Raw genomic sequence first — 12,160 nt, forward strand, 5'->3', positions numbered from 1 at the left:
AAGCAAAGATTAACTGGATATTTTCAAAATAAATAAGATTATAAAATTTCAAAATCTATTAAAAACTTTTATCGTAATTAGATAAAAGTTCATACAGTTTTAGCTTCCTTACATTAAATGTGACATTTTTTAATATATGAACTATAAACATAAACGCACAAATAACAAAGATATTGGTAATTTTGTTTGAACGCCCATACAAATTTACTATCACTAAGTGCCTACGACGTCATTAGTTCGTGCCATTTTGTATGGGGCGTTTTTCAGGGATCCGCGGCAGCGCCGCAAATCTGACCTTTTAAATCCCTGTAGCTCCGAAAGTAATGATCGCAAATACCCTGTTACTTTTACAAAATTGCTTTACTATTAGCATACTCTTAATTTATATACAATTTAAAAAACAGTCATCATCCCTATTTCGGTCACAATGTTTAGAGTGTAGGCTCTGACCTGGCGATCTTCTCCCACGGCTTGCCCACCGCGCTGTTGGCGTACAGGGCGCTGGTGAGCATGTGCTGCACGAAGTTGGTGCGGTAGTCGAGCAGCGCGTCGGACACCAGCTCCGGGACGGCGACGGTCATGCGCAGCTTCTCCGCGTCCTTCGCCGGCAAGGGCTGGCGCGGGAACAGGTGCCTCGGGGTCTTCTTCTGGATCGTTTCCTCTAGTATCTGCAATAAAGAACAAAGTCTTTTTTTATTTTATTATTTAAAACAATATTTGCCATAATTATATGATTGTTTACTACGCCAATATTCCCCATTCCACTCCAACTAGTCGGGAAAGACGGAGTGGGTCCGATAATAGACCAACGGGGCCGGGATCAAACCACCACCCATTGGTGATGAATCCGACCGTTGAGCTATTGAGACTTTGGATGAATGAATGAAAAAATAAAATGATTTGAATCTAAACTGATGAGGAAAATATCTACTTTACAAAGTGACAAACTCTCCTTTCAACTATATCAACTTAAAAATCACGTCAATTCGTCGCTCCGTTTTGCCGTGAAAGACGCACAAAAAATATAAAAAAAAAATAAAATAAAACACTGACAGGCAGACACACACACTTTCACATTTATAATATACACTATGCACAAAAATTAAGGGAGCAGAAAAAAAATCCAAATTTTTGGGGGATTTTCAACAGGCTGTAACTTATACAAAAATAGTCGTACAGCAAAAAAATAAAAAGCAAATTGTAGTTCTAAGTGTTTAGTTTTTGGATCTGAGTTTGAAAATTTTTTTTTGAAAATATTTTTCGAGTAATCATAAGAAAACCACTGAAAAAAAATTTTCGAAATTTTTTTGGTTTTTTTTTTTAATCTACGGACGTGGAAAAACTTTTTTCGACTCAACCTCCATATGGACCGGATAGCTTGTTTATTCAGATTTCATTTCGTTTTTTTTAAATCTCGATACGAGCATTTCTCGCTGAGATATCGATGTTTGAATGGAAAAAGATCATTTTGTCTTTGATTACCAATATCTCAGCAACCAATGATCGCACAGAAATTTTGAGGTTGGTTTCAAAAATTTGAATAAACTCTCTACAAGGGTTGGCAATTGAATTTTGAAAAAAAAAATTTATTTCAATCATTACATGAATTTGAAAAAGCATCCAAAAAAGGGCTTTTTGTCGTTTTTTGGAAAATCAAGCGCCCAATCAAAAATATTGCGGAAACCACTGACGTTAAGTGTGCCTTTTACTGTTCAATATACCCACAAAAATCCTACAAAGTTTCAATTCAATCCAGCCAACCGTTTTTTTTTCCCACTTGATCGAATTTTTGAAAAAATTAAAGGAGCAAGAATTTCGCTCTGAAAATGTCATAATTTACGCTTTTGTGCTTGCGCACGATTTAAAAAAAACGAAATGAAATCTGAATAAACAAGCTATCCGGTCCATATGGAGGTTGAGTCGAAAAAAGTTTTTCCACGTCCGTAGATTAAAAAAAAAACCAAAAAAATTTCGAAAATTTTTTTTCAGTGGTTTTCTTATGATTACTCGAAAAATATTTTCAAAAAAAAATTTTCAAACTCAGATCCAAAAACTAAACACTTAGAACTACAATTTGCTTTTTATTTTTTTGCTGTACGACTATTTTTGTATAAGTTACAGCCTGTTGAAAATCCCCCAAAAATTTGGATTTTTTTTCTGCTCCCTTAATTTTTGTGCATAGTATAGTATGGATAACGTGACAGATGGAAATTCTAACACGTTATGTGTGTAGATATAGAATCATGCTGATTATAATTAAAAAATAATTTAATAAAAGAAACTATTGTATGTACATTGTCTGGCAAGTTGATGACACTCCCATGATATGCGGGTGACGGGGAGAAATACTGCGCGGGTGTGAAATCGTGCGTGCGGGGAAGTGAGGTGCTATCCGCCCCCGGCCCGCGCGGACCATCGGGAGTGTTACGAAGTTGCCAAGCTATAGTTACCCGCAGCAACTGCGGAGTGCTCGGCTGCCCCGCACTGCCTCTCGTGACGCACAGCAGTTGCGCGTTCTTCGCTCCCGTCGCGCGCTCGCTTTTCATCCTGTGATTGGTTGATTTCATGTATTACAATATGGCAAGACGAAAGTGAGATCTAGTGAAGAGGAAAGAACATATTAGAAGTTGAAATGTCGCTTTGTCTCTTTCATCCCAACGCAACGAAAGGGAGAGCATTATTATCAAGTATTGGTTGACATTTTGTCTTCTCGTCTCGAAAAATGTGGTGCGCATATAAGCTTACGGGTGTCTATGTGTCTCGTTGGTTTAGCGGTTAGCTATGCGGCTCAAATGTGGTCCTGGGTTCGAAACTGAGTAAAGCTATGAAAAGTAGTTTTCCTTTCGAGAAATTTTCATTGATAATTTTTAATGAAAGTTGGTGGTGTAACTTAAAGGAATGTGAATGAATTATCTATGAACTACATACAACTACGAAACAAACCACCCTCCAGTAAATTATTTATACTTCCATCCAATAACATCTGACCCATTACTATATTAGGCTTATAATACACATCACGACAGTTCTCGAAACGAAAAAAAGAAATGTCGACGAATAGCGGCGGAACAGAAAATATTGCTCTCTCTTTTGTTGCTTAAGACAACAAAAAAAAGTTCTCGATTCTGTCGCTTTAGACAGTTGCTTTTCTCTCGTCTGGAGATATTTTTTAGGCTCAATATAGAACGTTGTCGGCTTTTTAGGAATCACTTTTCTCTCTTATAGAGATATTTTGTAGGCGCAATATCGGCTTTTTAGGAATCGTGCATCGTCCCTTGGAAACCCCGAATATTAACAACCAGGCAGACTTTTATTTAACTTTTTTTAAATGCAGCGTCACTGACCTCTGAAGGTGATATTTTAATGGAAATTAATTAATAAACTGAAATATATTACTGGTATAACGGTCACGCGGGATTCAGATAGAACGGAGTCTAAAGGGCGTGTTGTCTAGACTAGAACGACATGAAAAACACATTTGTCATGGATGGGGCCGGGGGGGGGGGGGGTGATGGCATTTTGTTATCTTATATGTAGATATATGGTGTTTGTTTGCTCAGGGATGAATAGATGAAAAATGAAAAATGAAATTGGGAATTTTTACTTGGGTTTACTTTCAACCGATGAGGATTGATAGTGGTCGTAGTATAGATAAAGTTCTCTTAACTAGTAGATAAAAAGGTTAGTGAGAGCCGTGATAGCTTAGTATCCTCTGCCTCCGATTCCAGAGGGCGTAGGTTTGAATCTGGTCCGGGGCAAGCACCTCAAACTTTTCAGTTATGTGCTTTAAGAAATTAACGTGTAAAAATATCACGTGTCTCAAACGGTGAAGGAAAAACACCGTAAGGAAACCTGCATAAAACTAACTAACACTAAAACTCTAACAGCTGATTTTTATTTACATCCATAAATATTTTTTTTTATTAAAGGTCTTGGAAGATGTAAATAAAATAAGGTTTCTGCATAGTTTTTAATGGATGTGCCGTGCCGGTGCCGTCATTTGATCTCGGGATTAGTGGCGTAGAGTGTCTTGGAAGACCCTATCAAAATAAGTTGGAAGGCCCAAATGAAGGGTAAAGATTTCTCACAAATTAAACAAAAATACTCGCTTAAAATAAGGATTTTTTCAACTTTTGGGGCCCGCTCGCGTACGCGCCAAGGAAAAAGAGATTGTGGACTACCTAGATTTTACTATGTTTTGCTTTCACACGTAAGGGGCCCCTCTATTCCAACCGTATCATACGGCTGATATAACCGTAGCTAAGTACCTGCTCGGGACCAAGGTACAAAGTTAACGTCGTATCAGGATAGTCGTCGAAAATTTGTAAGTAATAAGTAGGCAAGTAAATAAAGGTAATAGGATACGCCGATTTGTGCAATGTGTTTTAGATTGGGACGACCTCGAGCCGTTGATGTCATGTGCATTAAATTCAGCTGAAACGATGGCTTTATTGCACTAGTTAAGAAAAACGCTAAACGAGCTCTTTGATAACGTGGAAACTAAACGATTTACAGTACGATTACTGAGAAAACTCTTAAAGGAATTTAATTATGTACATTTATGCCAACGAGCTACATTAGGGTGTCTGTAGGCTTTTTATTAATTCTCTTTTGTGCACGAGTTTCTTTTTAGAAAAGGTTTTGACTACGCAATTAGTAGTGCTGTGGTTCTCAACAGAGAGGTCTTAGGTTCGATTGAACACGGGTTTAGGATTTTATATTCGAAAATGATAGAAGTTTATTCTAGCCATACATCTCGGCTTATACACTAAATCATTGGCGGGTACATCTTTGCCGATAGCTCGGTAACTAGCCACGGCCGACGTCGTCCAGCAGACCAGACCTGAGCTGGAAATTGAACAAAACAAAATAACTCAATTGAAAATATAGCATTACCAACTGCGCTAGAGAGATCAAAACTAAACTCAACTCAACTGGTAGTTTAATCCATTAAAAAGATGGCGTGTTCTTTAATTTCTTGTAATCCAAACATAGAACGAGATAAGAAAAATCCATTAGAGCATGACTTCACCCTCAATCAGACACCGTAACACATTTATCACGTACAAAAGCCATTTAATCCCCCTAAAAGCCTCCCCCGTTTATTTATAGGTTCCAGACAGCAATATGTACTGCAACACCCCTCCGCCCTTGACCTTGGCAAGCTGACACGGAATACTAACACGGATGTACTTGCAGATAAGTGAGGGATGGTACGGGGTGGAACGGATAGGGTGACAATATAAGTAACGAGAAACTATGACAACATTGGACGGTGAATATGCATTGTCTTTTCCAGCAATAAGCCTGTGTGGCTTTGGATCATGAGGTTCTGGGTTCGAGTCCAGTATTTTTTTCAAGCAATGCTCGTTAAAGGCCCGGATTTGGCTAGTTGGTGTTGTTAAAGCGGCCGTTCATTATTATCAACCCATATTCAGCTCACTGCGGAGCTCAAGTCTCCTCTCAGAATGTGTTTCTTTCACCGTTTGAGACACGTGATATTTAATTTCTTACAATGCACACAACAACAAGTTGGAGGTGCATGCCCCGGACCGGATTCGAACCCACACCCTCCGCCGTTCAAGATCACAATCCATTTGACTATTTTATCAGATGTTCATGATCTGTTTCTATCAGATGTTCATGATCTATTTCTATCAGGTGTTCATGATCTGTTTCTATCCCCCTTTCTATGCCCTTAGGAGAGTATATAGGCTTAATATACTCTCCTAAGGGCAGTGCTTACGATGTGCACTACGATATTTTCTTTAGACAAGAGACAGACACATGTCAAACCAATAGCAGCGGAATCAAAAACATATAATATAGTTTTTCGTCCCATCGCAACAGAAGAGAGCTATACTATCGATTTCAACTATGCCGTGGTATATTAAGGTGATTATAGACTTGAGCATTCACTTGTAACAGAACATCGAGCATTCGCCGTTTTTATATTTGTCAAATCAAATCAAATCAAATCAAATCATTTATTTGCTAGAATGTGGTACATATACAATGAATAGTACATATGTGTCGAACTGAACAACGTGCTTAGCCAAATAAAAGTCTGTGCTACTAACGAACATCTTGAGAATTCTAGCAAACGCTCTATTCGATGCTCGTCAAAGATATTTTTATCGCCAAAAAGCTCCACGCAAATCTGCTCGCTAGAATTCTCGCCAGAACGCTCGATATGATCCTCGCTAAAATGTTCTCATATTTTTCTGTGATGTAACATTCGCACGAATGCTTATTACAAGTGAAGGCTCAAGTCTATCAGCATCTTTAGGCCAATTGGGACACCACCGCTTTGATTTTCTTAGAAGAAAGAAATTTAGAAGTAAAATATTCTTAATTTTAGTATGCCCCAGGCCCGAAGCTTAGTCAACCTAACCGCTGCACCAATAGAGCAGTTATTCTAATATCACCCGGCTATAAATTGCTCATTATCGTATAGTAATATAGCCAGCATGATTAACAAAAATGACTACAAAATAATACTAAGAATTCCCGTCACTTATCTATATGGTACGAAGCAACAGCGATGTGGAAAGGTACTCGAGGGCTATCTGATAATTGATCTACTCATTGAGCAGATAGGGCGGTTACACCACCGATCCTTTGGATTCGTTTGATTGATGAGTATTTATTATATTTGGTATATTCATCATCATAATTTTTATAGCTCACTGCAGGCAATGTATGGCATAATATACGCATGACGACATAGCTCGAGACGAGAGAATGATGAGGTTCGATCAATAGCTGCAAAAATATAGCTCTCTTTTGTTGTGTTGGGAAGAAAGAGAGAGCGATATGTTGAGAGAGTTGAAATATGTCTATGTCGTTGACGCGTGCTAGGCTTATTGGACTCTCATCTTGTGACCATTCTTGTAATTTGGACCTTATAGACCTACATGCTGCTCTAATACAGGATAGCTGGCTTAGGCTTAGGCTGATAATGTAAGCCAATTAAAAACAACATAAAATTTTAAATAGACAACTACAAAGCATAAATCAATTCAAATCGAAGTGATCGTCGAGATCGTCGAAATTGAGTAAGTACATGTATTTAAGCTCAGTGTCTTAAATTAATATTTTCATATTTCCATCCGCAACGGGAAATATTTTCTTTCTGACTTTCATTTAAATCTATTCTAACTATTTCGACCGTTGAAGTTGCTACAACACGTTCAGCTGAAGTTTCAGTACATGATTCAGCACCATATCGTATATAATATATCGTGAATACTAACTGAGGCCAAACCACCAAACGTGACCAGAGTCAAACTAAATAATATAAATTCGTAAGTTTACCCAGTTTAAACCAAACTCCCTTGGGATTAAAAAAACATTTCTCATACTTTACTTATCTAAAAAAATTAAACCGAGGTTAGTAGTTACCGCATATACCATAGAGCTGACCGTTGATAATCAGTAATCAAGCAGCTATCAGCTATCTACTCGTATATTGCTAAACAACTATAGAACAAACATTTCGTAATCAATGGCAGCTTGCGGCTATCTATAATACATTAAGTATACTATTTTTAGTCTAATAAAAAGAAACCCCTGAGTTTGATGTGGGCTCTTCCTCGGCACGTTTGGACTTTAACTTTAATTTTAAGATTTAAACTTTACTTGTCATAATAACATAACTTTCAAAATTACTTGTAGGCCAATAAATTTTGAATAGTTTAAGGATAAATTGCCTATCCTCATCATCATCATCATTAGCCGATGGATGTCCACTGTTGGACACAGGCCTCTTGCATGGACCTCCAAGCACAACGGTCTCGCGCCGCCAACATCCAGCGGCTTCCTGCTGATGTCCTCGGTCTACCTAATGCTAACCTACCATAGACAAAAGATAGATGATTTTTTGCACAAAGGATCAGCCTGCCTGACTACCATTCCACGAGGGCATGATTTTGTATAGCTACGAGTATTATGATAAGAAAGCAAAGCCAATGTATTCTTTCTCAATGAAAAAAGTAAGAAAAAATGCAGTTGATTTAATCAAGTGATCGATGATATAATTCCAAAGTGAATTTGTCTGTTTGTTATAGTATAACGCGCAAACCGCTAAACTAATTTTAAAACTCTTTTGCCAATTGTAAGTTGTATCATCAGCTAGTAACAGGCACAGGAACTACGTGGGTGAGGTCGTGCGGGCGGCCGTTATTTACAAATATGAGTAAATAAATTGGTTTAGTTTAGGAATATTTTTTGTGTATCAGAGTTGTACAAAAAAATTATGACGTAACCTCATTACTAATCGTATAAAAGCCACGTGGGCCGAAAATGAATATAAACAGAAGTTATTTTTGACCAGCGCGAGACCATATTTAGACCACGGCCCGTACCAGACACTAGCGGGTAATTAGTCAGCGAAATACCCCGTTATGGGACCTATGGTGTGGGTGTGACGTAATTAATGGGTCGAATCCTATGGCAATTCCATCAAATGTTAATATTATATTATTAAAAGACATACTTCTAGGACTGTACGACGTCAGAGCTACGTGGGTAACAGATGTCTGAACATCGCAGATCCTGGAAAGCCCGAGGTCGCCCCAAAAAACGCTGACTTGACATCGTATACGTACACGCGGACTTTAGAGCCAACAAACTCAAGAAATCGAATGCCCACGATCGGGCAAAGATTATATCGGAATACTTATAAGACTGTAGGTACAGGTTGGAGTTTGAATTGAAGGTATGCCAAACTAGCACCGTAAGGCACGTTTTGGTATTTTTCTCCCACTACAATGCTCTATTTTGGGTTGACGGGTAATAAGGTTGACTCGGTAACCGTTACTTCGATAATGTTCGGAAGCGATGGCTTCACGTGCTCTCCGCGGCACGGGGGTGTAATGGGGATGATGACAAGGTTTGAATATATTGATTTTTATGATACATTTGGGTAAATAGGGTCAATGTTAACTCATTTATACATGAAAAGCAAAGATTGACAGGATATTTGCAAAATAAATGAGATTATAAAATTTCAAAATCTATTAAAAATCTTTTATCGTAATTAGATGAAAATTCATACAGTTCTAGCTTCCTTAAATAAAATGTAGCATTTTTTAATATATGAGCTATAAACATACACGCACAAATAACAAAGATATTAGTAATTTTGTTTGAACGCACATACAAATCTAACGATCATTACATTACCTACGACGTCATTAGTTCGTGCCATTTTGTATGGGGCGTTTTTCAGGGATCCGCGGCAGCGCCGCAAATCTGACCCTTTAAATCCCTGTAGCTCCGAAAGTAATGATCGCAGATACCGTTTCTTTTACAAAATTGCTTTACTATTAGCATACTCTTAATTTATATACAATTTAAAAAACTTTCATCATCCCTATTGCCCAACTTCAAGCTGCTACTCGGAATTTCGTGGAAGAAAGAAATGCTTCAGTTGTAAACACTACCTAAACCAATATTATGTTCGTGTGTAAATAATGTCTCACTCATAGTTTACACTAGTACGGAACACGGTGAACAGATTAAAGGCTTTATTTCAGAGAATCCTTGATTTTAGTCACACCACGATATCGGCCTGTAACGTGTGAATCACGACATACCTACGGATATTAACGACAATCTTAGAAACTCCAGTAATTATATCGTAACTCGAACAAATTTTTAGGAGTATTATTTATTATTAAACTAATACTATAGTACTTATCTAGGTATACCTACTAAATACTAATATTACAAAGAGGTCCAGTTTGTGAGGTAATAGGAGGTTAATCTCTAGGGAACGGGAACTACAGGGAAAACCGCAAGGCGTCAGTTAATCGTACTAATATTATAAACGCGGAAGTTTGTATGGATGTTTGGATGTATGTTTGGATGTTTGTTTTCATGTTTGTTACTCTTGAACGCCACAACTACTAAACCGATTTGGCTGAAATTTGGAATGGAAATAGATTTTACTCTGGATTTAAATAGATTTCATCCCGGAAAAATCCATGGTTCCCGAGAAACTTGTGAAAAACTAAATTTCATGCGGACGAAATCGCGGGCGTCTGCTAGTAGGTACATAATAATTATATCGTCAATCTATTCCGGATAGTCCGTTCGGCTTTAGATGTAATGTTAAGATATGTAACAGAGATCTATCCTTGCATTTAAAAATACGAGTACGTTATCGTAGTGGTAAGACTGTCGATGTCGTCGAGATATTGCAACTGGAACTCCGCACTTCACTTGTAAGTTTTTTAATTAATTTTCCTTAAAGAATATAATCCCAGAGTTATGGTAAATACTCCCGAGCACCCTGTATAAATTAAACGAGCGATATCACTGCGAAATTCAGTTATGTAGATCCAATTTAGAGAAAGAAGTGCACCGCCGAACTCTACTCGGCTGTAGGACCAACATGCGACCAACGACACATATCTCGTGAAGAGAAATAGACAAATATTAACCAGCAGCGGCGCATCGCTATCTCTTTCATTACGATTGGGACGAAAGAGATGGGACTGGGATAACTCCACCGCCATTGGTCGACATTTCGCTATTTCTCTTCACGACGTAAGTCGTTGGTCGCATGCTAGACCTTCTGGGCAGCGCTCGGGAAACTCCGCGACATCTTTACGTTAAAAAATCCTCAGTAGGTATTATAGTATTTCAGCCATGTTATGAACAACTCACCCAAATTTATTGTCGCCCCCGCATAGCTGCCGCACCAGCCTTGTCACTTCGCAGCTCGTCGGCTCTGCGTCTGCGGCCTGCAATAACAAAACATCATCATCATCGTCATTAACAGCCGATGGACGTCCACAGCTGGGCATAGGCCTCTTGCATAGGCTTCCAAACAAAACGGTCTCGAGTCGCCAGCATCCAGCGGCTCCCTGCAACTCGCAGCATGTCCTCGGTACACCTAGTGGACCTCAGTCCGACTAACACTGCGTTTTTCGGTGCGGGGTCGCCATTCCAACACCTTGGGACCCCAACGTCCATAATAAAGAAAACAATCATCTAATAACTGATTTGATAATCATTTCAAGTTCGCCAACCCAAGTAGTGACCCCAGGACGTTATGGATCTCCCAATACATAAGTTTAAAAAATGTATTAGGTAAAACTACTCGTAGATTATTGATAAATCGTAGATAGTCTTAAAATGTAATACCTACTTTACTGGTTGTTATCACTTGACTTCTCTTTACTATCCATATTTTTTTTAATGTCTTTAAAAGTTAGGCCTTGACTACAATCTCACCTGATGGTAGATGTAGTCTTAGATGGAAGCGGACTAACTTGTTAGGAGAAGGATGATAATCCACAACCCTTTCGGTTTCTACACGAACGTCGAACGCTAAATCGCTTGGCGGTACATCTTTGCCGGTAGGATGGTAACTAGCCACGGCCGAATCCCATCAACCAGACCTGGACCATTTAAGAAAACCTCAACCTCAAGACCTTGTAAATCCGCTGCGCCACGGACGCCTAATTTGTGCTAAAAATTTGACGTGACAGTAGCTATAACTACATCTAAATTTTTGCTACGATTTTTTCCTTTAATTTTGATACGAATGAAAGGAGGATAAACGAATCATTCAATGAGCGGCAACGAATTAACAATGCGTCTGCAAATGTACCCTATGCAAACTTTTGCCAAAATTTTTCCTTTTATTTTGATACGAATGAAAGGAGGATATTGCATAGAAGCAGGCGTTACTTTGCGGAAGTTCATCATGATTATATAATGAATTTTTGCAATTGCACGTTGTAGAGACAACATCTCCTGAGGATGCTCCGGTTTCGGGGTGAAACGTACGTAGAGAGTAGAATCACTTATCATTAGGTGATTGCATGCTCGTATGTCCACCACCTAAACCCTCATTCGCATGAGAGCTTTTTAACGGACGTTGAAAAAGCGTTCAAATGCAACAAATGCTTTTTTCTAGTAGTGTTACATTTTCAATTTTGAGCGATGATATTTGAACGGTTTTTTAACGTCCGTTAAAAAAACTCTCGTGCGAATACAGGTTAAACTATTATAAAGGGACTAGATTTAGGGGAAGGGTAAGGTTTTGATTTATTGTTCATTGTGATTTAACCCAAAATTACTCGATCGACTTTAACTTTATTTCACCTTAAGAAATCTATATTTTCACTGAGTAACATAAGCTTTA

At 38.3% G+C, this 12,160-nt stretch overlaps 1 protein-coding gene across 2 annotated transcripts in view; it reads right to left on the reverse strand.

Moving 5' to 3' along the window:
- Window positions 1-12,160, reverse strand: part of LOC112047714 (uncharacterized) — a 53,043-nt gene that overhangs the window by 699 nt on the left and 40,184 nt on the right. For both annotated transcript variants that reach the window (XM_052885303.1, XM_024084925.2), the window contains exons 17-19: window positions 10,675-10,751; window positions 2,451-2,547; window positions 451-668 (exon numbers count right to left, since the gene is read on the reverse strand). In XM_052885303.1, coding sequence (XP_052741263.1) covers window positions 451-668; window positions 2,451-2,547; window positions 10,675-10,751 — 392 coding nt within the window. The remainder of the gene's footprint in view (window positions 1-450; window positions 669-2,450; window positions 2,548-10,674; window positions 10,752-12,160) is intronic.

The sequence above is a fragment of the Bicyclus anynana genome, chromosome 14 (genome assembly GCF_947172395.1).
Source record: "Bicyclus anynana chromosome 14, ilBicAnyn1.1, whole genome shotgun sequence".
Classification (NCBI taxonomy): Eukaryota; Metazoa; Arthropoda; class Insecta; order Lepidoptera; family Nymphalidae; genus Bicyclus; species Bicyclus anynana.